At 35.2% G+C, this 25,569-nt stretch overlaps 1 protein-coding gene across 1 annotated transcript in view; it reads left to right on the forward strand.

Annotated features, from left to right (window-relative positions):
- The window catches only part of LOC150085507 (uncharacterized), a 166,610-nt gene that overhangs the window by 111,371 nt on the left and 29,670 nt on the right, over window positions 1-25,569 (forward strand). Inside the window, exons 7-8 of the mRNA XM_090374585.1 lie at window positions 8,095-8,190; window positions 11,275-11,433. Coding sequence (XP_090230711.1) covers window positions 8,095-8,190; window positions 11,275-11,433 — 255 coding nt within the window. The remainder of the gene's footprint in view (window positions 1-8,094; window positions 8,191-11,274; window positions 11,434-25,569) is intronic.

Here is a 25,569-nt window from a genome sequence, read left to right on the forward strand (position 1 = left end):
GTTTGCTGTTCAGAGTCTTGGTTCTGCAGTTTGCTTTAAACATGGAGCAATTCTCCACGACGAACATTAGAGAAAGGTGCACTCTGTGGGATTTCATTTTAATAAGGTCTTAATACTTGCACTTTTTCTAATTTAATCTCATCGTAACCACATGAAAGCAGTAAGGAGGTAAGTTCTGACATATAAAGTATTCCAATTTCTTTATGTCAATTTCATTTTGGAACTTAGGTTATGCAATAATTTTTTTTTCCCAGAAGAACAGATTATGAATAATATTCTTAGATTAGAGTACTTTGAATCAATTCCCAATGAGCTAGCATTGTATTGCTTTTTGGTTAACCACGGTTTTGGCAAAGAGAGAGATTTTGACCTGGCACTTGTCCAGGAACCTTATTTGATTGGGATAAGAGCCGTTACAGGGTCATCAGTGGGAAAGATAATCCTCAAGCATGTATAGTAATAAGAAATAGAGACCTTGTGGTATTACTTAGGTATTTTTTGTCAAATACTCAAAGTATCCTTTGTGAGATTATTTCTGTTGTAAGTACTATATATTTTGTAACCTTGTATTGTCTGTATGGTGATCCAATAGATCTGTACATTCAGTACATGGAAAAGGTCCTGGACGTATTAAGATCAGAGAATATTATAATAGGTTTGGATTCAAATTCAACTTCCCCAATCTATATCCCTATTATCAGAAGTCTGATGATAGGGCTATAGAACTGGAAGTTTTTTTCCCCTTTACTTCTGGACTAGGGTGTCCTTAATGTCCGAGGCCATTTGCCAACTTACTCCTCCATCCGTGGTGGCTCGTATATCGATTTGACTTTGTTCTGAGTGTACATATAACTTTGTTAGGTAGCTGGACTGTAAAGAAAGATTAGACCACAAGTGATCACAATACATCACTTTTGATTAAGTAGAAATTTGATGAAATTGGTAAATACCTTGAAAAGTCTGCCAGATGGGATTAATTTGACTATCGTAGTGATATTTTTATATTGTATATCAGTGGGAAATAATGAGTGCATCCCAGAAGCAAATGTGCTCATTGGCACTGTGGTTTTCAAATTGTTTAAAAGATTTCAAAGTTCTGTTTATTGGTAGTCGCAAATCAGTTAAGATGAGAATGTCTGTACAAAAATGATTTACAGAGAAGTAGGGGATGGATTGAGTGATCTGGTAAGCCTTAAATAAAGAATTATATAAGATAATAATATTAAGATGATAATGTGTCTATACCATCAATGAAGCAAAGAAAAATGCTTGGTATGATTTTGTTAAAATATATATAGATTTTGTTAAAAATCATATACTTGAAATACTGTATTTAAAATTGTTGAAAAATGTTTGATAATGTTACTCAAACAGTAAGAATGGGCACTGAGGAATCTATGAGTTGGTTCCGTAAATATTATTTGTAAATATTATTTTATCTGAGTTATTCCCACAAGATTTAACGGATGACAATGATTAACAAGAAAGTGTACGTGCAGAGAGTCAGATTTATTTTTCCAATGAGAGCAAGCTGGAACCTTGCTAAGGATGATAATGCCCCAGGGCTTGACTTGGTTGAAGTACAGGTAGTTAAAAGATTTTTTCAAGCTAAGACTGAAGTGGCTCTGAATGTCTACAATTCTTGTTTAAGGGAGAGTGTGTTCTCCAGGTATGGAAAATGACTTTGATAATTTTGAACAGTCATTTTCCATACTTGGAGAACACTCTCTCCCTGATAGGTTTCCAGGCAATCCTAGCATATATTGTCCATTTGCATTGTTACCTGTTATAGCTAAGATATATGAATATCTTTTGATCAAAAGGTTTATGAGAATAATATGTGGAGAAGAATTTGGTCTCTGAAAATTAATTTGGATTCAAAAAAAAAGGAAGTATGCTAAAGACACAAAATGTAAACCAATGAAACATTGTCCCAAGCAGTATGCGATTGGTTTTTTTTACTTTAAGGGTACCCTTGTTTTTATTTGGTGGGGAGAAATTCTAAAGAGAATTCAAGAAGTAAAGTGCTCTAGGAATTTGTATGGTATGTTTAGGAGCTATTTTAGCAGTAGAAGTATTGTAGTAGGAATCAAGTTTGTAAAACAAATAAGAACTGTAGAATGAGGTTGTTTTCAGAGTTCAGTCCTGGGACTTGCCACTTGAAACATAGTCTTTGAAGAGTTTTTAACCATGGATTTTTGAAGATGCAGACCTGTTGCTTATGCTTATAATCTTGTGATTATAATTATGGAAATGTAAGGTGAATGATGGAAAATAGAGCTTCTAATGTATTGGATAGAATATATAAATTGCAGGTTTCTAATTCTGAGGCATATGCTACTTAAGGGCAAACTGAGTGTGAATAGGTACCCAGCTGTGAAACTCCTCTAAGGTATATTTCTGAAGTTAAACAATTGTAGTTAGTATTAGGAGTGGCACGGATGCTTTTTACAGCATCAGCTAAAATAGATAAAACTAACCACCTCATTTGTACTTCCCTCTCTAATGATTTTTCTAATACTTCCTTAAATTTATTCAAACTATCCATTTCCCAAGACCAGATAAAAGTTTGTTCCAACAATCATTTAATTTTTGACTGAGAAAACATTTTTGTGTATCAGTCCTGTAGCTATCTTTTTTCATATTTTTCCCTTATGTGTGTTGTCTGAGAAAGAGTAAGGATTTCGTCAGCATTTAGTTTACTCAATCCATTTAAAGCCTTAAACACTTTAGTCAGGTCTTCCTCACAGGAGGAGTGATTATTTTTTACAGAGCATGTTAAATGATTGAAAGAAAGTTTCTCAAGAGAATTATTAGGTTGGACTGGGAAGGGCTGAACTTTGAACATTGTATGGACGTCTGTATATCCCAATCCTACAAAACTGTATTGTACTTCAGTGAACTTAAAGGAAGAACAATTACTTAAGATTTAGCAAAATAGATGGGGTAGGTCTGATGGGGATCATCGTGAGACCTTCCCAGCTGTGAGAATTAACTTTTTAGTTAAACCTTGGTTACAATTTAGATTGCAAGTGACTTTTCTTTTGACTGTTCATAATCTGGCACTTAGAGTATTTCGGCTTGGTTTGTCTGATAGTGATATGAGTACATGTGATGAAGAAGAGTCGAGTCTGCTTGCATATTATGTTGCAGGGTGTAAACTGTGTTGACATTAGGTTTGAACTGGAGAGAGTGACTTGCTGTATAGATGAGGGTAATTTGTCCAGTATGTTCTGTTATTGAGTGCATTTTTCATATTTGATACCTTTTGTGTTTCAAGTTTTCAAAGAAGAGTAAGTCTGTTTAGAGAAAATGGTAGATGCCAGAAGCCCACCATTCAGGGCCAGAGATGGTAACTCAGCTCACTGGAATGGTCAGGTTGAAGCACTTCAGTAAATTGCCTTTTAGCTGAGGCTAAGTGGTGCTCTCCTTATTATTGAGTTGCAGTTCATGAGCATTTTTACACTTTTTGAAATTTTATTTTGTTGTTTTAAAAGTTAAGAAACAAATGAATAGAACAAAAAGTGTATAGGTTATGGTCTGGAAAGCTAATTAGATCAGTTTTTCAGATATATACGTGTGATTAAGGAATCAGTTAAGGCAGTGGTTTTCAACCTTTTTTTAATAATGGCACCCCTAAGTAATTTATTTTATTTTGTGGCACCCCTACTCAATCTTTTTCCTGTTAGATTCATCTCTCTCTCTCTCTCTCTCTCTCTCTCTCTCATCTCTCTCTCTCTCTCTCTCTCTCTCTCTCTCTCTCTCTCTCTCTCTCTCTCTCTCTCTCTGTGTGTGTGTGTGTGTGTGTGTGTGTGTGTGTGTGTGTGTGTGTGTGTGTGTGTGGTTTGTAGAATAAATAGTGTCTATGGAAATGAAAAGTACACAAGGTGCCAGAACTAAGAGAAGTTTAAGGGATAGTAGAAAGTGGAAGTGAAGTAGTGGTTAAACAGGTGAAAGAATTTGAAAAACCTAGTGTATAAATGATCTGGGACTGAGGAAAAAAAAAAAAAGAAATATACAAGTAAATCAATAACACTATATTCAGATATGGGAGGGCAATTTTAGCAAGAGGTCGAATCAGGGGATGGCAAATATGCAGAATCTGAATATAATAGATGAAAATATGATAGCCAGGAAATTCATCAGGGGACTAGTCCTGACCATGTATCAGGCACTGTGTTTCCAAACTTGTCTTTAGTATTAGAAAAATGGGGGGGCAAAGATGTGGCCTTTTATCGTAATACTAGTAGACAAGGTAGTCCCTATGCAGCGTAAAAAAATGTAAATTAAAACAAATACAAATATATTTGTATTTGTTTTAATTTACTTTTTAGATCCAAAGATAAATGGAGCGTTCGTATCATCGATCCTTAATCCTATTGCTATTTTCACCTTCTTTTGAACATCTTTTCTTCCCTTCCCCTCCCCTAGAATTTACCATTCCCTATACCGTTTGCTTGTCTATACTTTTTCATGTGCTTCACATACATTTGTATTATATTCCACATTACACTTTTGTAAATTTGTATGTATTTGTTTTAATTTACATTTTTTACGCTGCATAGGGACTACCTTGTCTATTAGTATTACGATAAAAGGCCACATCTTTGCCCCCCTTTTTCTAATACTAAAGACAAGTTTGGAAGGATTTAGTCCCCTGATGAATTTCTTGGCTATGTATCATATTTTCATCTACTATATTCAGATTCTGCATATTTACCACCCCCTGATTCGAGCTCTTGCTAAAATTGCCCTCCCATATTTTTTTTTTTATCTCAATATAGTGTTATTTATTTATTTACTTGTATATTCCTTTTTTCTTTTTTTTTTTTTTTTTTCTCCTCAGTCCCAGTTCATTTTTGCACTAGATTTTTCAGATTCTTTCATCTGTTTAACTACTACTTCACTTCCACTTTCAACTATTCCTTAAACTTCTCTTAGTTCTGGCACCTTGTGTACTTTTCATTTCCATTTTCACAGACACTTTATTTATTCTACAAACCACACATTATTTATATTCTTTTGCTTCCTCAAATATTATATACAGTGAAACTTCCCTTTAACAGACAGCCATGGGGAACGAGAATGTGTCCGTTAGAGAGAAGTGTCCGTTAACAAGAAGTCTGAGGGTGAAAAAAAAAGAAAGAAAGAAAAATCGTTAAACGTTTAATGTAAAATTAAATTAAAATATATACAGATTTTGAACAATATTTATGTAAATAATATACAATTACATACACAAGAGATAAAGAAAAATCGTTAAACGTTTAATGTAAAATTAAATTAAATTATATACAGATTTTGCACAATATTTTTGTAAATAATATGCATATTATGACTATATCTTAAGAAGAATACATGCAGTAATCACTTATTTTCTTCTGCACCTTCTTCCGGCTGATAATTTTGTTTTCAACATTTGTTTGGAGTGAAGAAACCATTGAAAGTCCTTCAGTATCTTCTTCAGCGGCAAAAAACATTTTTAAACGATTGATTTGTATGAGCGCTTCTTCTATTTTTATCGGTGGTTCGTTGTTAATATGTTCTTCGACAGAATGACCTCCTTCCATTTCTTCATTCTCATGAGGAACTTCTTGAAAAATATCGATGATAATGTCATTGATATCTAGAGCACCATCTTCTGTAGTGAGGTTCGAGTCTATCTTTGTAGCCTACACTTGTAGCGGAAGTATCGTACATTATCAATAGATGTTGAAGTTCTTGTTCTTCTTGGTGCTCCACATTGCTGTTCACAACTTCAATTTTTGCGTTTGAGAAGCCAGATTTTACAAAACAGTTCACGACAGTTTGTTTCTAATTGCGTTTACTGAAGAGGAAATCCATTGAATCGCATCTAGGATGCTGAGTTTCTTTGCAAGGTCACTCGCACATATTAAATCGTTCATGTTTGCAATGAGATGTCTTAAAACACGTTTTCTGTAGTGAAGTTTAAAATTTTTTATTATCCCTTGATCCAAGGGCTGACACTCTGCAGATGTGTTTGGTGGCAGAAAAATGATTTGAATGTTGGACAATTCAATGTGTGGGTGAGATGCAGCATTATCCATGAAAAGAATAATTTTTCTGTTTTGACGAATCATGTTTTGGTTAAAGTGACTTATCCATTTGCTCATGATATCTCGTGTCATCCACGCTTTTTTATTAGACTTCCAGTCAACATTCAAAAGATTCAACTTTATGCCCTTGAAACAACGAGGATTTTGTGGTTTTCCTATAACAAGAGGTTGTTCAAAGTCTCCCAGCATATTTGTACACAATAGTACAGTCAAGCGTTCCTTAGAAATTTTTCCGCCCTGGCACTTTTCGTTTTTTAGACTCATTGTTTTTTCAGGAAGAGCTTTAAAAAACAACCCTGTTTCATCACAGTTGTAAATATCCTTATCTTCAAAATCATGACATAAATCTTCCAATTTGACAGTCCGCTCTGTTACAACCCCAGTATCAACAGATCCACCTTCACCACTTACGGTTTTCCAAGAAATTTTATGCCGAGTTTTGAACTTGTCCAGCCATCCCACAGAAGCTTTGAACTCATTTACTCCCATAGATTTCGCAACCTCCAAAGCCTTTTCTCTAATAATAGGCCCATTAATGGGAATTCTTTTAGCACGTGCGCGACAAAACCACTCATATGTAACATTGTCAATTTGAAGTCCAACAGTTTTCGGGAATGATTTTTGAACCTGATCATTTCCGTGTTGCCAAAATTGTTTGAGCAGTTAATTTTTTTCCTTTAGGATATCGCTTACCTGCATCTTCCTGATTTTGAATTTTGCAGCGAGATTGCGAACACTATTTTTTTGCCGATCATACACATTAATGAGTTCGACTTTATCTTTTAAAGTTAAATGTTTACGAGAAGACCTTGTGCACTTCACACGACACTGAACAAAACTGAAAACTGAAACTCAAAAGAAGAAAGGCCGACAAAATTCCTGACCCCCCCTGCACACACCGAATTCATCAGAAGTTTTACACGTGCCTTAAAATTCTTGAAAAAGGGTTTAGAACTGCGACGTAAACCTTGATAAAATTCAGAGAATCGGAAATAGAAAATAAACACACGATTGAGGCAATATGTGGAAGAAACGTTCCTAGAAAAAGGGCCGTGAGCTCGCCTGCTGTCCATTATTGGGAGATCAAATTAAGTGCTAATCTAAACGAAACAGTGGAGATTGCCTGTCCGCGTCCGTTACAGAGAATGTCTGCTAGACAGAAGCTGAAAATACGTTAAAACCAATAGAGGAGAGTTGGGGAATTTGAAAATGTCCGTTGTAGAGAGATGTCCGTTAAAGAGGTGTCCATTAGGAGAAGTTTCACTGTATATTTGAATATATATATACTTCCTTAAATATTATATATATATATAATATTTAAAAAAATATGTTACATGTTAGTTATTACAATAATATAGCTATAAACAAAATTACAATTCATAATACAAATTATATATATACTGTATAATTTTATTCTTTATATGAGGTACTAAATAAACATCAATTATAGATCACCAGAAAATTAAAAAGATACCATACACCTTTTTATAATGAAATAAATATATAAATTAAAAAAAATAAGTGTAAGTAACTTAAATCCAAATTATGTGGCACCCCTGTTGAAAACCACTGAGTTAAGGTAATGCTAAAAATAAACCAATTTTATTATTTTGGTGTAGTTATGTGAATAACTCATTTTCTCTTGATGGAAATAGCCCATAAAGAGACCAACTCGCTTAAAAGCATAAGTAAGTGTATATGTTACTAAATACTTTTTTGAGAGCCTAGTAGAACAGCTTCTCAAAAAAAAAAAAAAAAAGATTTTTGAAATTTGTGCTTGAAACCGACTACAAACTGCTGCGTTTTTTTAATTTTATTTTATTTACATTCAGATTTTCTGTGTACCAAATAGAACCCCATGAGAATTAAACATTAGCTATACTGTATTTATATTTCTGGTGTCCAATTAGATATTTTAATACCGAATGTATCTACCTCAAAAATTATGCTATTGCTATTCTTATCAAAACTGTTTTTTTTTTTTTTTTATTTATTATTATTTTTTTATTGCTGACAGTTTGAAGAAAAATGAAACTTATGAAGAACAGTTATATGGAGTTTCTCAACATGCTATCAAATTTAAAGAAAGGTTTCCATCACATTATAATAAAAGGTAATATAAACTCATCATTACATATGTTTGAATTCTGTGAGAAAATTTTATTTTGGAAACTGCAATAGGTGAAAATTTGCAATACTGACATGATTTTTTTTTTTTATTTTTTTTTTTTTTATTTAATTTTATTTTTTTTTTAGGTTTCTAAAACAGTGAAATACTGTGCAGTTTTTATTTGCTTTCCTAAACAGCATTATCTCTCTGGTTTGGATCATTAAAGGGAAATAAGGAAGTTGTTATTAATGGTGTTTATTGCCATTGGAGGACAACAGTCTGCCTGCAAAGCATACTGTAGTAAAATGATAAAGAAATGTACTGTGAACAGCAATTAGTGTTGCTCTCTGTAACACAGTCCTTCCTAGTATAGGTTACTTTACAAGTGTAATGAAATCAAAATTCCATAGTATATGTGATCACATGGGACTTCATTTTTGCATTTTGCTACTGATTTAGTTTAATTGGAGAAATTTCTGATTTTTTATTAAAATATTTAGTTCCAATGATGTTTGATCAGCAAGAAGCTATTGTCCAACTGTTTGAATCTGGAACATTCCAGTGCAGTCGTATTCCAGATTGCTTGTAAACTGTGACCACTGTTCCAGTGCACTACAAAATAAAATAATGATTCAGAATACCCAGAAGTCTTTGTTTGTGATTGATAAAACTAGTAAAAACATTAATGTTTAAGAAATAATTAATCTACTGAATTGCCAGAAAGACTCATCAATTCAAGCTTGGAAACTCTGGGAGGTGCAGTTGCTCATCAACATAGTGAAAGCCATTTGACTCAAAAGAGCAAAAGAAATTTTTCCATTATTTTGCAAATCAATGAATTTTTAAATATGTTGATTATATAGAAGAAGTATATATACATTGCAGAAGCCAACATCTTCCATCATTTAGGCATAAATGATCACAGGATTGTAAAATTTCCGTGGTGTTTAGTAATACACATGAAACCTGTATTAAGCAAATCAGTGAAGCATATGCTGATTCGGTCTTCAAATTTTCAAAGGTGTTTTTCCCACTTGGCCATAGCAGTTTGAAGGCTTACACTTCTCCTGACAAAAATATTTCAGCTGTGAACCTACCTTTTGTTAACTATATGGTATTCCAGTGGTTATGAAATTCTCCTGAAAACTGTTAACAAATTCTCCTGATGCAGAATAAGCCTGGCTTCCTTGCATCATTTGTTTTATTAATACAGCGTCACAGCAAGTGGAATTTACAAGGTCTGACAATAAAGTAACTGAACTAAGTCTGTAAAGTAAAATATTTTCTAACTATTTAGAAATATTTTCTAATTAGTGGATATGTCTCCTCCCCTCCAAAGCTCTGTTTTTGGCTTTATATATATCCCAGTGTCTCTGTCATGGTTGGAAATTATTTATCAACAATAGTTCAAATGTTTTCATTCAATTCAAAACAACATATTTTTAAGTAGTTTTTCAGTTTTGGAAACTTGATAAATTCATATGGTACTGGATTACATAGGTATGGTGATGTGGCAACACCATTTCTTTTAGCCAAAAATTGCCTTTTCAAAAAGGCTACTATGGATAAGCTCATTATCATGATGCAGAATAATTTTATAGAGAGATTTGATCTTGACAAATGTGGTGCCTTTAACATTCCAAAATTTTAAATTGATTGACTACTTGTTATGAAGAAACAAATTTATAAAAGATAATTCTCTTAATAACAAAAAGGGGGGGTGCATAGTTTTGACTTTTAATTAGTATTAGAATGTCTAAATGATACAAGGAAGGTAAATTGACTTTTTCTGCGCAAAAAAAAAAAAAAACAATCCATCCAGTTTTGCCTTAAATTGCACCAACCTTTCAACCTCAACCACCTTTGGGGGAATTTTTCTAGTGGTCTATAGTACACAGCTCAGAATTAAACTTCATGAGATGCAGTTTTCTTTGCTCCTAAGTTTTCTTGGCGCAGTATAACCATAGTCATTTTGGCACCAGTAAAATCAAAATCAATCAATCATTGCTACTAAGGTTTTACATTTATGCCCCCAAGTTTTAACATGCACACTTTTCGATCTGGGGTATCCTACACTTTTCTATTGAAGACTGGCATTTTGCACAAGTACCAAGTATCTTCACCATTTTCAAGTGAAAGTTCTTTCAAAATCCTTTCTGAAAGATTTTTTTTTTTTCTTAGCTCTTGCTTATTGCTGAGATTTTCAGCACAGTTCAGGCATAGATTTTTTTCATGTTCAGGTCTTTCGTCAGGACTTCTGTATGGTCAACTAATGATCACTTTTCACCATATGAATCACTTTTGCACATTTGAATTATATCTGAAAGATGCCAGGTAGCCAGGTCTACATCTTTTCTTCCTTCTTGAATTCTCTTAGCTCACATGAAAATCTGTACTCTACGCGTTTGTTTCACATCTATAAACATGTAACATTTCAGAACTATTCATAGCATTTTCCCTCCATTTAATTAAAAAGTTTAATATTGATTCTCTGTTTTAAAAATTTAGAGTAGCTGTTCTGAAGAAACTGCTTCAGTAAAACACTTCAGCTTCCACAAAAAAAATTGAATCTAAATGCTACAATACTGTTAATGCATGTAGCCATGTAATCCTATAAGTGCCACCTTATTGGGTTTCACAATTTTTTGGGTACAGGTGTCAAACAAAAAAATTAGTATAGTTACTCTATAAGACCTCTTTCATTGAACTTATTGCTATTTATGTTTGGGGCATTTTATTAAAAGTTTGCAAGTTTCATCTGCATTATTTTTTCCATTGAACACTATAAATTTTAAGTCTACACATGTTAAGTCTACTTAATGTGGCAAGGTGCAAATGTTCATGTAAAAAAAAAAATAAAACTATTCTAATAACATATTACTTTATTAATAATTGTGATAACAAAATATTTAAATATGGTATTACTATATCAATGTTTGATTACCACAAACCATCTGTTCTTATGTGTATTATATTCAAATACTTATACAGTAGGTATATTATGACTTTCATGTCTACTAGAATAAAAATTATCACTAAAATTTAGTTTTCATTTTAGACTTTATTGTGGTCTTATTTTATTTGAAGGGGGTTAGATCTGGATGAAAGCTACAGTATGGAACAACTTAAGGAACTTCTGCGAGCCCCAACTCCAGATAAATCTCCACGAACAGTTCCTGGTGTAAGGACTGGTGGTCATCGTGTGCCTACAGATTTAGAATCAAGTGGTAATTGGGATTTAAATAGGTACAAATAAATGCTACAATGTTTATTAAATTAAGGCATCTATAGAATTATGCAAAATGCAGCCCTTCTAAGTTGAATTTGGATATTTTAAAAAAATGTTTTTAATCATATTTCTTCATCTTTATTATTTTCATCATAATGAAAGAATTTTTATACTGTTGAAGATATTGAGATTCTTATTCAAATTGCAGTCATGCATGGCTGTCAACAGTGATATATATATATATATATATAACTGGTTGTAATAGCTCCTGCCTGAAAAGTATATTTTACAGAATCCATAAGGGAAACTTGAAAATCTCTGATTGTGATATTTAAAAGTAAATATAACAGAAGCAGTTTCATATGTACTAATAAATAAATAAATAGCTATCTTTTATTGATTTTACTTCAGTTACTTTCCTTTTTTCTTTTCTGTTTCCCTCCCTCCCCTTTTTTCTTTCTTTTTTTTTTTTTTTTCTTGTTATGAAAATCCCCAAATGTTTAAGGAATTAAAGTCTATAGTGCTTAGTAATGTGTATGGATTGAAGGCTAAGAAGAAGATTCTTGTTGACATTAGACTTGAATTTCTGTAGATTTTAAGTTCCGGGAAATACATGCAAAGGAAGGTTGTTCCAGAAAACAGAAGTAAAAGGGATAAACAAGGAAGAAGAAAAGTTAATTCTGTGAGTTTGGAGTTAGACAGTGAATGGAATTACAGATGTCAATTCAGAAGAACAGTGACCACAGAAGTATCTATAGAAAAGACATGCAGCAGAAATTGAACATCCATGAGATAAAGAGTGGAGAGACTTTATAAAAGATGGGTAATTAATTAACCTTACTTCCTTCTTTTGAATGGCTTCAAGAAGCTTGAGAGATGTATTGGGGTACAGCCCCAATGTGGAAATAATATATTCCATGTGGATGTGGAAATAATATTCCATGTTAGGGCAGATTTGAGATTTATAAAGAGTGGGTAATTGTTTAGAAGAAAAGTAATGCCAAGGGCAAAAAGAAAACCCAATTTTTTTTTTTTTTTTTTTTTTTTTTTTTTTTTTATGTAGAGGAAGAAATGTTTGTGATGGTCTTATGCCAAAAGAAAAGATATTATGTCAGGGTAATACAGTAAACCCCTGCTATTCGCGGGGATTACGTTCCTGAGAAATGCCGCGAATACTGAGTTATGGCTCCCATAGTAATAAAGGGGTTCCGTTCCAAAGTATGAAATATATAAGAAAAACTAGTCTAAAATTTTGTCTATGTATGTATTATATGTACCTTCATAATATGACTATGTACATAGTGAAATGCAAGCATATGGCATCGAAATGAAAATAAGAAACAATTTAATATTAAATGTAATATTTATTAGAAATTTCAAACAAATCTTTCAAACCAGCGTCTTTGCTAGCTAAAAAACCTATCCCGCCAGTGATATCACCAGTTTCGCTAAAGCGTTGATAAGGAGTTTTGTGTTTTCACGAATGATGAGTGAATTTAACGGAATTTTATTTTGAGTTCGGTCTTCTATCCACAGATTTAAAGCCTTTTCCATTTTTTCTAATTTAACATCACGAGTTACAGAGCAAATTTTTGAAGCAATTAGTGCGTTTTCACGGACACTACGGCGGATTTTTTCTTCCGATTTCTTGATTGATCGTACCGTTGACTCATTGATTTTATAATGTTTTGCCACTGAGGAGACACTTTCACCATTAGAAATTTTATCTAATAACTCAATTTTATTCGCTATCATCACCTTCTTTGATATTTTCACATTTCTCTTGTTATTCGTAGTCATATTTTTGTACGGGTTAGAAAGAACTTGTCCAAATAAAGTCACTTTCTTCCGTTAACACACTCGAAAAAGTCTGTTTTACACTGCAAAACGGTAGATTTATCACTTTTGTAAACATATCAATTTATAAATTTATAAGCATATAAATTAAAAGCAAACGACGAAACCTTCCATAACAATCGCATAACACATATTGAACAAGGATTAGCGAGAAACATTCACGCTTGCGATTTTGTCACCCCTCTCTCCCCCACCCACTGAGCGCTGTTTTGACCGGGAAAGATAATTTTAGCCACACCCATATTTTTTTTATGGCGGAAAATATTCACGGCGCTTTAAAATTCACATTTTTTAGGTTTCATTTTATATTAAATCGGCAATCGCGAATACGCGAAACCGCGAATACAGATACCGCGAATAGCGGGGGTTTACTGTAATCCCTTATAAAGATATGTGACCTTGTCTAGAAAACTGAGTGTCATTGAAGATAAGCACAGGAATAGTAAACTCTTTTTTGCGAGAAATGAGGCAGGATTGAAGTTAACTATGTATTCTTTGCTCCATTTGAGAATAACCTGGAGATTGGACTTGAAGAATTCATGGCGATATTCAAGAAGCTGAAGCTGTTTGTGCAGATCAAGGTTTCTCAAACTGAAGGTGAAATTCAGTGTACTATCATCAGCAAAATTATGAATAGTACTTCCAGTCAGTGGAAGAAGGCCCCTAATATACAAGAGGAAAAGAGTGGGAGAAATAACTGAACTTTTAGGAAACACTAGCATTAGTGTAGAAGTTAGGACAGAGCACCATTTACTATTACCTGCAGTGAGTAGTTAGACAGAAAACTGGATACCCAAATGCAAAAAACAGTCTTCAGTTTGTAAGATGGGAGCTTGTTTAGACCTTTATTCCAGACACAATCAAAAGACTTAGAAATATCAAGAGCAGCTGCTTTGAGTTTCATTTCACCAGATCTTTCCATCGAATTTTTCCAAAAATAAGTAACATTAGCCAGTATATCACCATTGGACAAACACTGACAGAATCCATATTTTCAATCATTAATCAGATGTAAGTTTTGAGATAATTTAAGAGTTGACTTATGGATTTTTTTATTCATTTGGAAAGAGTAGACGTAAGAGATTAGAAGGTAGGGATCCATTACTGTTTTTAGGAATTTGTTGGATATGAGCAAGTTTTCGAGCAGAAGGAAAAACACTAGTGTAATAAGAAAGTACAAGGATAAGAGTAGCACTGGTTTTGAAAACAAATGGAGAAATGCTCTCAGAACCTGGAGCTTTCTTGACATTAAGTTTTTCAGAAATCTGCTATTATTTTTCTGTTGGAAGAACCATGGGAGGCACTGAGCAGAGTATATTGGGTATGGTAGGAGGTGGTTTACCAAGGCTGTTGATAATGCAAGAGTTAGAAAAAAGAAAGGTACTAGTAAGTTGGCTTTGTCTTTAGCTGACGATGCAATTGAACCATCAAGCTTTAAGAGAGGTGGGACTATATATGGATAGAAACTGTGGCCAATATCTTTTGCAAGAGACCAGAATGTTCGACTACTGTGTGAATAAGAAACTGATTTTCTACTCTTAGCCTGTTCAAAATCAAATTTGGATTAGCATTAGCAACGGCATGTGATGGAAGGAAAGAAAACAAGGTTATACAGCATCAGCCAAAAAAAAAAAAAAAACCCACCTTCTCATTTCATCCATCTATTCACTCCAAAAGTTTATCCACTTCTTTCTTGAGCTTATTTAAGCTATCAACTTCCACAACAACAACAGAAAGAAGTTTGTTCCAGCAATCAACTACCTGCTGACTAATGGCAAATTTCTGCACATCTATTCAACAGCTGTCTTTCCTCAATTTGATTTATGCCCCCTCAGGTTTGTAATCTGAGCAAGAGGAAGAATCCCATCAGCATTTGAGTCTGCTCTATCCATTCACGTCCTTATACACTGCAGTCAGATCATCCGTAGGTACCTAGTCTCCAGATGCTGCAAGTTGCAAAGCTTAAGCCTTTCTTCATAAGATCACCTGTTTGTTCCCCTTACCAGTCTTGTTGCCCTTATCTGCACCCGCTCCAGCAACTCTACATCCTTCCTAAAATGAGGTCTCCAGACTTGTATGCAGTACTCAAGGTGTGGCTTGACCATTGCCTTATACAAGGAGATAATCACCTTATTTCTCCTTATTTCTGCTAGCAAAATTCCTGTATATCGTTAACAAGATCCCATGACCTGCTCTGGCAGCCCATCTGCACTGCTTACTAATTTTCTACCACCCTGTGTGTAATACACATGGTTGGTACGTTTCTCTGGGGGTTACTTCTACCCATATGCAGTACTTAGCAAATGTTAAACTTCAGTTGCCACTTCTCGGCCCATCTGCCCAACTTTTCTAGATCCTGTTGCAGTAGCATACTGTCATTACTTGTCATTAACAACCCTTCAAACCTTTGTTTCATCTGCAAACTTGGACATTAAGCATGATATACTTCCATCAATATCATTGATAAATGTACAATACAACAATGGACCCAACACTGAACCTTGGAGGACTCCACTGATAACATTAGTCCATGAAGGGCAGTGTTCATTGATAATCACTGTCTTTTTCCACTCAACCATCCTTTTATCAATTGTAGTAACTTGCCCTTAATGCCATACTGCTCCAATTTGTATAGTAGTCTTCCATGTGCAACAGAATCAAAAGCTTTCTGAAATCCAAATTACAGTCATCCCTCGATTTGCGTGATTTTGCTATTGCACAGTCAGGTATTTACTACCAAAATTTTAGATTACGCGGCAAATTTTACACCTGCGCAATTTTTGTTTACAAAGTTTCAAAAATAGGAATGAAGAGCAGATAGATTTTGAAAATTTATTTGTTTTTTACATGATTGAAAATTTCATTGAAGGAGAAATACATTTCACCATAATAATGTAAAATCCCACAGAATTCCAGCTGTTGGTATTATTGCAAATGCAATAACATCAAGTTTACTACCTGTTTAATAATTACCATTAGTAAAGGCACATGATGCAAGAAAGCAAGCTTATGTAGCATCAGCCAAAAAAAAAAAAAAAAAAACCCCTTCTCATTTCATCCATCGACTTGCTCCAAATTTCTGTCTAGTTCTGCCCTGGCGCCTCCGTAGCCAGGTGGCCAGGAGCAGCAGTGCATAGCAGATGCTTCTTGATTAGACAGGGGTTCGAACCCGTGACCACCAAATATGGAGGATGCGGAAAGGTCAGGGAATGATCACCGCATATCCCCGGAGCAATATGGCCTTAGTTGCTAATGCTCCTAAAAACCGAACAATAAATAAATAGTTCTGCCCTGAATCTATTTAAGCTCTCAACTTCTGTGGCAGATGGAAGTTTGTTCCATCAATCAACCACCAGCTGGCTAAAGGCAAACTTCCGCACATCTATCCTACAACCTATCCTCAATTTGAATTTATGTCCTCTCAGGCGATTATTCTGAGCAAGAGGAAGAATCCCATCCACATTGATCATGCTCAAACCATTCAAGGCTTTATACACTTAAATTAGATCTCCTTGCAGGTGCATAGTCTCCAGACACTGTAATTTGCAAAACTTAAGCTTTTCTTCGTAAGAGCAACCCTTTGTTCCATTCACTAATCCTGTTGTCCTCCTCTGTACTTGTTCCAGCAGCTCTACATCCTTCTTAAAATGCGGCCTCGAGATCTGTATACAGTACTCCAAGGTGTGGCCTGACCATTACCTCATACAAGGGGATAATCACCTCCTTATCCCTGCTAGAAAAATTCCTGTATATCATTGACAAGACACTATGAGCTACTCTTGTAGACCATCTGCATTACTCAGAAAACTTCATATCTGCCTGCATAATTACCCCCAGGTCCTTTTCATTCTTTACCACTGCCAGTGTGTTACCACACAGTTGATACATTACTCTGGGGTTATTGCTTCCCATATGCAGTACTTTACATTTGTCAATGTTAAACTTCAGTTGCCTCCTCTCAGCCCATCTGCTCAAATTTTCTAGATCCTGTTGCAGCAGTGTACCATCATTAGTGTCATTAATAACCCTGCCGATCTTCGTATCATCTGAAAACTTGGACATTAAGCCTGATATACCATCATCAATATCATTAATAAATATGGTAAACAACAATGGACCCAACACTGAACCCTGAGGGATTCCAATAATATTAGTCCACAAAGAGCAGTGTCCATTGATTACCACACTCTGTCTTCTCCCACTCAACCATCCCTTTATCTGTAGCAGCAATTTGCATCCAATACCACACTGCTCCAATTTGTGCAGCAGTCTTCCATGTGCAACAGTATCAAAAGCCTTTCTAAGATCCAAATATATGATATCAAAATTATTCTTTGCATCCAGTTCTTTTGTGACCACATCTTAGTATCCAATCAAATTGGCCAGATAAGACTTGTCCTCTGCAAACCCATGCTGTGTCCTAGCCATAACTGAAGTCTTGTCTAGATGATCCTGCAGTGCTTCTTTAACCAGTGCCCCCATTAATTTCCTTGGAACAGAAGTTAAACTAACAAGTCTGTAATTACTTGTGTTGCCCTTTGATCCTCCTTTGAGAATTTTCACATCTCCAGTCTATGGGTACCTCCCCTGAGTCCAAAGAAGCTCTCATAATTATGGCTAAGGGTTTGCTTACTTCCTTTGCTGCCCCCTTTAATATAACTGTATAGATCCCATCCACACTTGACTTGGCGCATTATGGCCTTAGCTGCCAATGCGCCATTAAAAACCAAACCAAACCAAACCCATCCACACCAGGTGCTTTTCGTATGTTTATCTTGAACAATTTCTCCTCCAGTTTTCTCTCAGTTATTACAAAATCATCTAGCTCACTGACAGAGTTTAATTCACCTCTGGCATTCCCCTCCCTGAATAACTTGTCATGTGTGAATATAGATGCAAAATACTCATTTAGTTTGTTAGCTACCTGAGCAGGATTATCAACATACAATCAATTGAACCATCGATATCAAGTGGGCCAATCTGATTCATCCCCTTCCGTCTAGAGTTTACATATGTAAAGAACTCTTTGCTGTTGTTTTTTTGCATCCTTTGCCAAAGATTTCTCGTAATCTGACTTTGCCTGCCTAACCTCCTTTGAGATTTGGTTACAGACCAGCTTATATCTATTGTAGACTTCCATGTCACCCGTTAATTTATATGCATCCCATGCATTTTTCTTCTCTGCCACAAGTCTCATTAGTTCATTTGAAATCTGTTTAGGCCTAATTAGATTGCACGAACAGAAAAGGCCAATAAACCAATTGTTTTTATTGTTTTATGGTCGTGACCTCCAGAAATGTGCTTTAGAAAAATATCACAAAGGCTTTCAAAACTGATTCTTATAACCAAAAATAGCAGTAAATGGTGTTGTGTTTGTCCGGTTATTTTTGAAACAACTTCCTCATTCAGGAGAACCCCCTTCATCACTTATCCTACATTAGCTGTTCAGACAGAATCTTTTTTCCTGTTAGCACAGTGTAAAGTATTTTAATCAGTGAGCATTGCTTTTGCTGATTTAATATTTCTTGTCTATATAAAGTGTGTGTTTAATTAGTGCCTAAAATGAAGAAAGCTACAACAAAAAAATTTTAAATTTAGAGAAAAAATTAAAAATCATTAAGGAGTTAGAAAATGCGGAAAAGGTTGTGACATTGGTCAGGAAGTACAGCATAAATGCATCTAGCATCTAGCATTTGATGAATTAGGGAAAATGCTGAGAAAATTAAAAGTTCAGTTATCTGTTCCCCATCATTGACTGCAAAAAGCACTACAAATATGAGAAATCCGTTAATAGTGAAAACTGAAAAATTCATTCTTTCTGGATAGAAGATCTTAATCAAAAGAAAATGCCTCTTAGCTCAGATATTATTCACACCAAATGCTCTGCAAATTTTTAATCGCTTACAAGAAGAAGAAGCTGGTCCATCCAATGCAGACATCTTTCAGGCCAGTTTGTTTGAAAATTTTAAAAAACATCAGTCTTCACAATCTAAAATTAATGGACATAGCAGCCAGTGCAGATATGAAAGCTGCTTCTTTGTATCCATAAACTTTAAAGGATGTCATTGTGGCTGAGGGCTATCTAGCAAGTCAAGTGTTTAATTCTGATGAGACCAGCTTATTTTGGAAGCATATGCCAAGCCGAACATTCATTTCAAAAGAAGAGAAAACTGCCCCAGGTTTCAAAGCTGAAAAGATAGTTTAACACTCTTGTTATGTGGCAATGCAGAGAGTGACTTTAAGTGTAATCCGCTTCTAATTTATACGTCAGAAAATCCTCTTACTTTTAAAGGATTATCAAAAAGCACCTTACCAGTTCATTGGAAATCGAGCAAAAATGCCTTGATGACAGCTAAAAATCTTCAAGGATTGGTTTTTAAATTGCTTTTGCACCGAAAGAAAAGGATATTGCCTGAAGAAGAACATATCATTCAAAATCTCGCTCATTCTTGAAAATGCACCCAGTCATTCTGCACACATCTGATCTGCATCCAAATGTGAAAGTTACCTTTTTTCCAGCGAATACAAGTTCGTTAGTTCAGTCGATGGACCAAGGTGTTATAGCTTCCTTTAAACTTTATTACCTAAGAAGATCTTTTTTACAATTGGTAGAAGCTACTGGTGGAATAGGCAGCCTTTCAATTCGAGATTATTGGTGGGATTATAACATTCTTGATGCTGTAAAAAATATGGAATTCGCATGGGGTGAAGTTAAGGACTGAACAATGAATGTAGTGTGGAAAAGCTGTGGCCACAATGCTGCACTAAAGAAGCCATGGTCAAAATTCCGGAGGTAGTTCAGATTGTAGGAAGTGGCAAAATGATTAGCAGAGAGTGATTTGAAGAACTGGAACCAGTTCTTCAAAGAAGATGTCAAAAATGATAAAACCGAAGAAGATGCACAGAAAAATTTGACCGTGAAGAGACTAGCTAAGTTTTTAAGACTTGCAAATCAGCTTAGCCAAGAAGCTTTAGATATGGATCCTAATTTGGAGAGGAGTTTAAATTTTCACAGAACTTTATCGTTGGCTTTAGTTCCTTATGAAGAAATTTATAGAGAAAAACAGCATGCTTCTAAGCAAACAATTTTAACTAATTTTTTTTCAAAAAGTGCCGGATACTATTACAAATTTATCACAGGAAAACAGTGACGAAGAAGCAATGAATTTAGATTAAAAATTTAGAGGTATTAGCAAGGTTAATTTTATGGATGTTTCTAATTTATTTTTTTTTTCCTTACTGAATGAAGACAATTTTTTTTAAATTTAATTTTTTTTGCACTTTTTTTTTTTTGTACAGGTACAGAACCTTCATTATGTCATATAAACTACATTTCGCATTGTGTGGATTTGGACTGTGCGGTGTTTTCTCGGAATGTAACCAATGCTCAAATCAGGGGATGATTATATATGATATCAAAATTATTTTTTGCATCCATTTCCCTTGTAACCACATCATAATATCCAATCAAATTGGTCAGACAAGACCTACTTTAACAAACTCATGCTGTCTGAATTATTACTGCAGTCTTGTCTAGATGATCCTGCAATCTTCTTTAACCAGTGACTCCATTATTTTCCGGTGCCTCTGTAGCCAGGTGGGAAGGAGCAGCAGTGCGTAGCACACTCTTCTTGATTAGACCGGGGTTCGAGCCTGTCACAACCAAATACGGAGGATGCGGAAAGGTCAGGGAATGACCACCGCATATCCCCGGAGCAATATGGCCTTAGTTGCTAAGGCTCCTAAAAACCAAAAATAACCATTATTTTCCCCAGAACAGAAGTTAAAATAACAGGTCTGTGATTACTCATGTCACCCTTTGATTCCCTTTTGTGAATTCGGGATACATTTGCACATTTCCAGTCCTTGGACCTCCCGTGACTCTATGGACATCCTCATAATTATGTCCACGGGTTTGCGTACTTCCCTTGCCATCTCCTTCAATACAACTGGACAGATCCCATCCACCTGGGATGGACGGGATCTGCCCTCCACTTCCTTATCTGTTTCTTATATTTAACTTCAACAATTTTTCCTCCACTTTGCTCTTAGTTATTAAAAATCGTTAAGCTTCCTGTTAGGGTTTAATAAGCTTCTGTCCTCCACTTCCCTACAGAATTCCTCGTGTGAATGTAGATGCAAAATACTTGTTCAATGGCTCAGCTATCCGAGCAGGATCATCAACAGTTGAACCATTGATATCAAATGGACCGGCTTGATTCATCCCCATCCCCTTCCTTCTAGAGTTTATATAAGTAAAGAAGTCTGCTGTTTTTCTTTGCATTCTTTGCCAAAGATTTCTCAAAATCTGCCTTCGCTTGCCTAACCTCCTTTATGACTTGATTACAGACTAACTTATATCTACCATAGGCTTCAGCATCGCCTGATAATTTATATGCATCCCATGCATTTTTCTTCTTTGCCACGAGTCTCATTAGTTCGTCATCTGACATACATTTAGGCCTCAACCTCGAACAGTATTTCTTAGGTGGTATGAAAAGCCTAGTAGCTTCCAAGGTTAAATCCTTGAATGCTTCCCATTTAGAATTTGCTGTAGGTAACAGCATCAGTTGGTCCCACTATATAGCATTTAAAAACTGTCTGAGACCATTGGAGTCACCTTTACGAAAGCAAAAACCCTTCCCTTTACCACTGATGGTAGTTATGCCTTTAAGTAAATCCCACATCAGTACACTGTGATCACTGCCACCTAGTGTTTCCTTTATCTGTGAATTCTTAATGCAAGAATAATCGCTGCCGATAATCAGATCAAGGGTACTACTCCTTCTGGCTGCCTCTTGAACATGCTGCTGTAGAAAATAATCATCCAATAAATCCACAAATGTCTTTCTAGTGTGCGAACGACCAATCCAGAAGTTCCAGTCTATATCTGTGAAGTTAAAATCCCCCATTATAAGACAATCTGATTTACTGACCCACTCTATTTCTCTGTACAGTTATTGTTGTACTCATCAGAGTTATTAGACATATATCACACTCCTACTCTCAATTTTTCTTTTCCAGTGTTTATGTCACACCAAAGTAACTCAGCATTGCACTGTCCATCTATGTCAACCTTATCATTTAAGAAAATTAGAAACAAGAGAAGTGTACATGCAATGATTCCTGAAGGACTGTACTTCTAACCCCATCCCATTTTGAAGAGTAACTGTTATTTACAACCCTTTATTTCCTGTTGTGTGAGGTTTACTCCATCTGTAAACTATCTGAGGATCTTAACCTGCGATGCCAATATATTCCAGCTTATTTGCAGTCTGCCATTGGGGAGGCAGCATTAAAATTGTTAACATCTAGCTAAACAATATCAAAGTTATTTACTGCATTCACTTCATGAGTGACACTGTTGTAATAGTTTATCAGGTTAGTTAAACAAGATTTCCCCTTTCAGAACCAATCTAAATTCCCTTGAGAGAACCTTTCCTATCTAGCTGATTCCTGGTTGCATTCTTAATCATTAGCTCCATGATTTTCACTACCACTGAAATGAGACTATTGGTCTGGCTTTAGTGAAAGTAGTAATTACATTGGTCGGCATCAATTTCCCTGGAATAATTATGACAGATTCTCATAGGAAATATGTTCACAAACTGAGATATGCACTTAAAACAATCTCATCATCCAATATCATAGGTTAATAACCGAAAACGAAGACCTGTAGTTGGTTTAATCATCTTTTCCGTCTTTTTTTTTTTTTTTTTTTTTCCTGGAACATTCGTGAGAATTTTAGAACATTCTGGAGCTTTCTACAACATTCGAGAATGTTCCAGAAAGTTCTGTAGGAACATTGTGATGAGTCTTCTAGAAACTACCAGTATATATATGAATGGGTTCTGCACCGAGCAATCATTTTCATGTTTCAAAAAGTCTGTGTGTTTCAGAGAGTGAGTGATGAACAAAGTGAATAAATGTTTTAGTGAATTAGTGTTTGTAAACAAGTGTTGTGTGCATTAGTGTAAATCATGAACTGCATTTAAATTAGAAATAGAAAATCAAAAATTTCTTAATTGTGTTCTTATGTGTGCATACCTCAACCGTACATGGAACTTGCTGAAATAAGCCTGATGGCTTTTGCTACATTTGCGGAGAAGTGGTATTAATATTGCAGTGGAAACCACTGTCAAACTTGTAAGAAAAGCCTATGAACTCTATTTTGGATAAAACAGAGTTCACAGGCCAGAGATCAAGATAAAGTATGGACTCCAAAGATTTCCTGTAACTCACTGGCATTGTATCATTGTGAGGAACTGGCCTCGGAGGAGCAGAAGATACGTTGGATATGCTACTTTATGCTTGGATTTCCCAGAAATACTAGTGCCAAAGCCACCAGAAACTTATGGACTTGACTCTGATTCAGGTTTGGAAAAGGAGTCTCCAGAAGATGCAGAATCCAGAACGAGTACAGATCCAGACTTTTCAACTCTTGATTCTTGATACTTCAAAGCTGCATCTAATCACTCAGGCGGAATTGAATGATTTGGTCAGAGATTTGGCTTCAGCAGTGGAATCTTCTTGAAAAGGGTGTCAAGGTGTCTTTTTATAGGAAGAGGCAATCTAACATAATGACCTATAATTCCATGGATGGTGCTTTAGTTCATTGTAACAATATCCAGGAATTAATAAAAGAGTTACATTTGGAACACTTCTCCAAGCAGTGCAGGCTTTCATTTATTCATCCAAGGTCAGTTTGAAAGCAGTTTTACTCCATAATGGAAATAAGTATCCATCTGTACCATTGGCCCATGCAGTTCACATGAAGGTAACATGCGAGAACCTACAGGTTATTTTGCAAAACATTTGCTATCAAGAATACAAATGGAATATCTGTGCTGACTTAAAAGTGGTAGCTTTGCTCACTGGGTTGCAAGGTCGATACACTAAATACTGCTTTTTATATAAGTGGGACAGACAGCAAAGGATTGCCACTATAGGTTAAAAAAATGGCCAGACCATTCAGAAACTACACCAGGCCAGAAAAATGTAGAACTCCTCCTTTGGTGGATAAGTCAAAAATCTGTTTACCTCCATTGCACATTAAGCTAGGTCTGATAAAACTATTTTTGAAAGCAATGGATAAAAAAGGATTTTCCTGTTTGAGGCAAAAGTTTCCTCGAATCAGTGAGGCCAAGATAAAAAAGGCTATTTTTGTGGGTCCTCAGAAATGAGGAATCCACTAAAAAATTAAATGCTACAGAAATGAGCCTAGAAGGCATTCAAAAACATTTCAGAACTTTTTAGACAAAGAAAAATTGCAAAATTACAGTGAAATGAGCTAATTTTACCTTACAGAAAGTTGTAAGCAACATGTTATTAAAGCTACATTTCCTACCTTCCCCTTTAGATGTTTTTTCTGAAAACTTGGAAGCAGTCTCCGATGAACACAGTGAAAGGTTTCACCAAAATATTTCTCAAATGGAAAAAAGATACCAAGGAAAATGGAGTCCAAATTGCCAGACTACTGTTGGAATCTCGTATGGGAGATACCAATGGATGATTATAAAAGGCAAAAAATGACAAAATAAGTGTTCTGTTATCAGATAAACATTTTTGTAAATAGAATAAGGTTAATAGATCCATTGTTCAATATTTAATACTGTATGTAACATTTTCTTTAACATATGTGAAATCTTTCTTACTAGAAACTTAATGTGTGACTTTAATGCTTTCTCCCTTAAAAGTGGTGGATGTTACAGTATGGTTGCCATATTTGAATTCAGCAATATCAAATCTACAAGGATCACCAGGCACCTCCGTAGCCAGGTGGGAAGGAGCACAGTGCGTAGCACATGCTTCTTGATTAGACCGGGGTTCGAGCCCGTCACCACCAAATACGGCGGATGCAGAAAGGTCAAGGAATGGCCACTGCATATTCCGGGAGCAATATGGCCTTAGTTGCTAATGCTCCTGAAAACCAAATAACAATAACAACAACAAGGATCACCCTGAATTTTAACAGGGAGTGAAAATGTGTTTTTTTGCCTACCAGTGTTACCCTTCACCCTTTAAATCATCTTTATGTATTGATGATATGTATGCTCTTCTCCAATCCAAAGGGAATTGCCCCTGAGTGTGACAAAGTCCTCAAAATTAGCGTTAATGGGTTAATGAATTTCTTTTACACTTCCTTTAAAATAACCGAGTACAATAAACTCTTTAAAACCCGATGCCCTTGGGATTGAGAGATGCTGGATTTTAAAATTTTCCTGATTTTAAAGAGGTCTACTAAGTGCTTGAGCAGATTTCAAGGAGTACATTTCAATGAATATCATGCACCAACA

The sequence above is a fragment of the Mastigoproctus giganteus genome, chromosome 5 (assembly GCF_048544385.1).
Source record: "Mastigoproctus giganteus isolate SK-2022 chromosome 5, ASM4854438v1, whole genome shotgun sequence".
NCBI classification, from domain to species: domain Eukaryota; kingdom Metazoa; phylum Arthropoda; class Arachnida; order Uropygi; family Thelyphonidae; genus Mastigoproctus; species Mastigoproctus giganteus.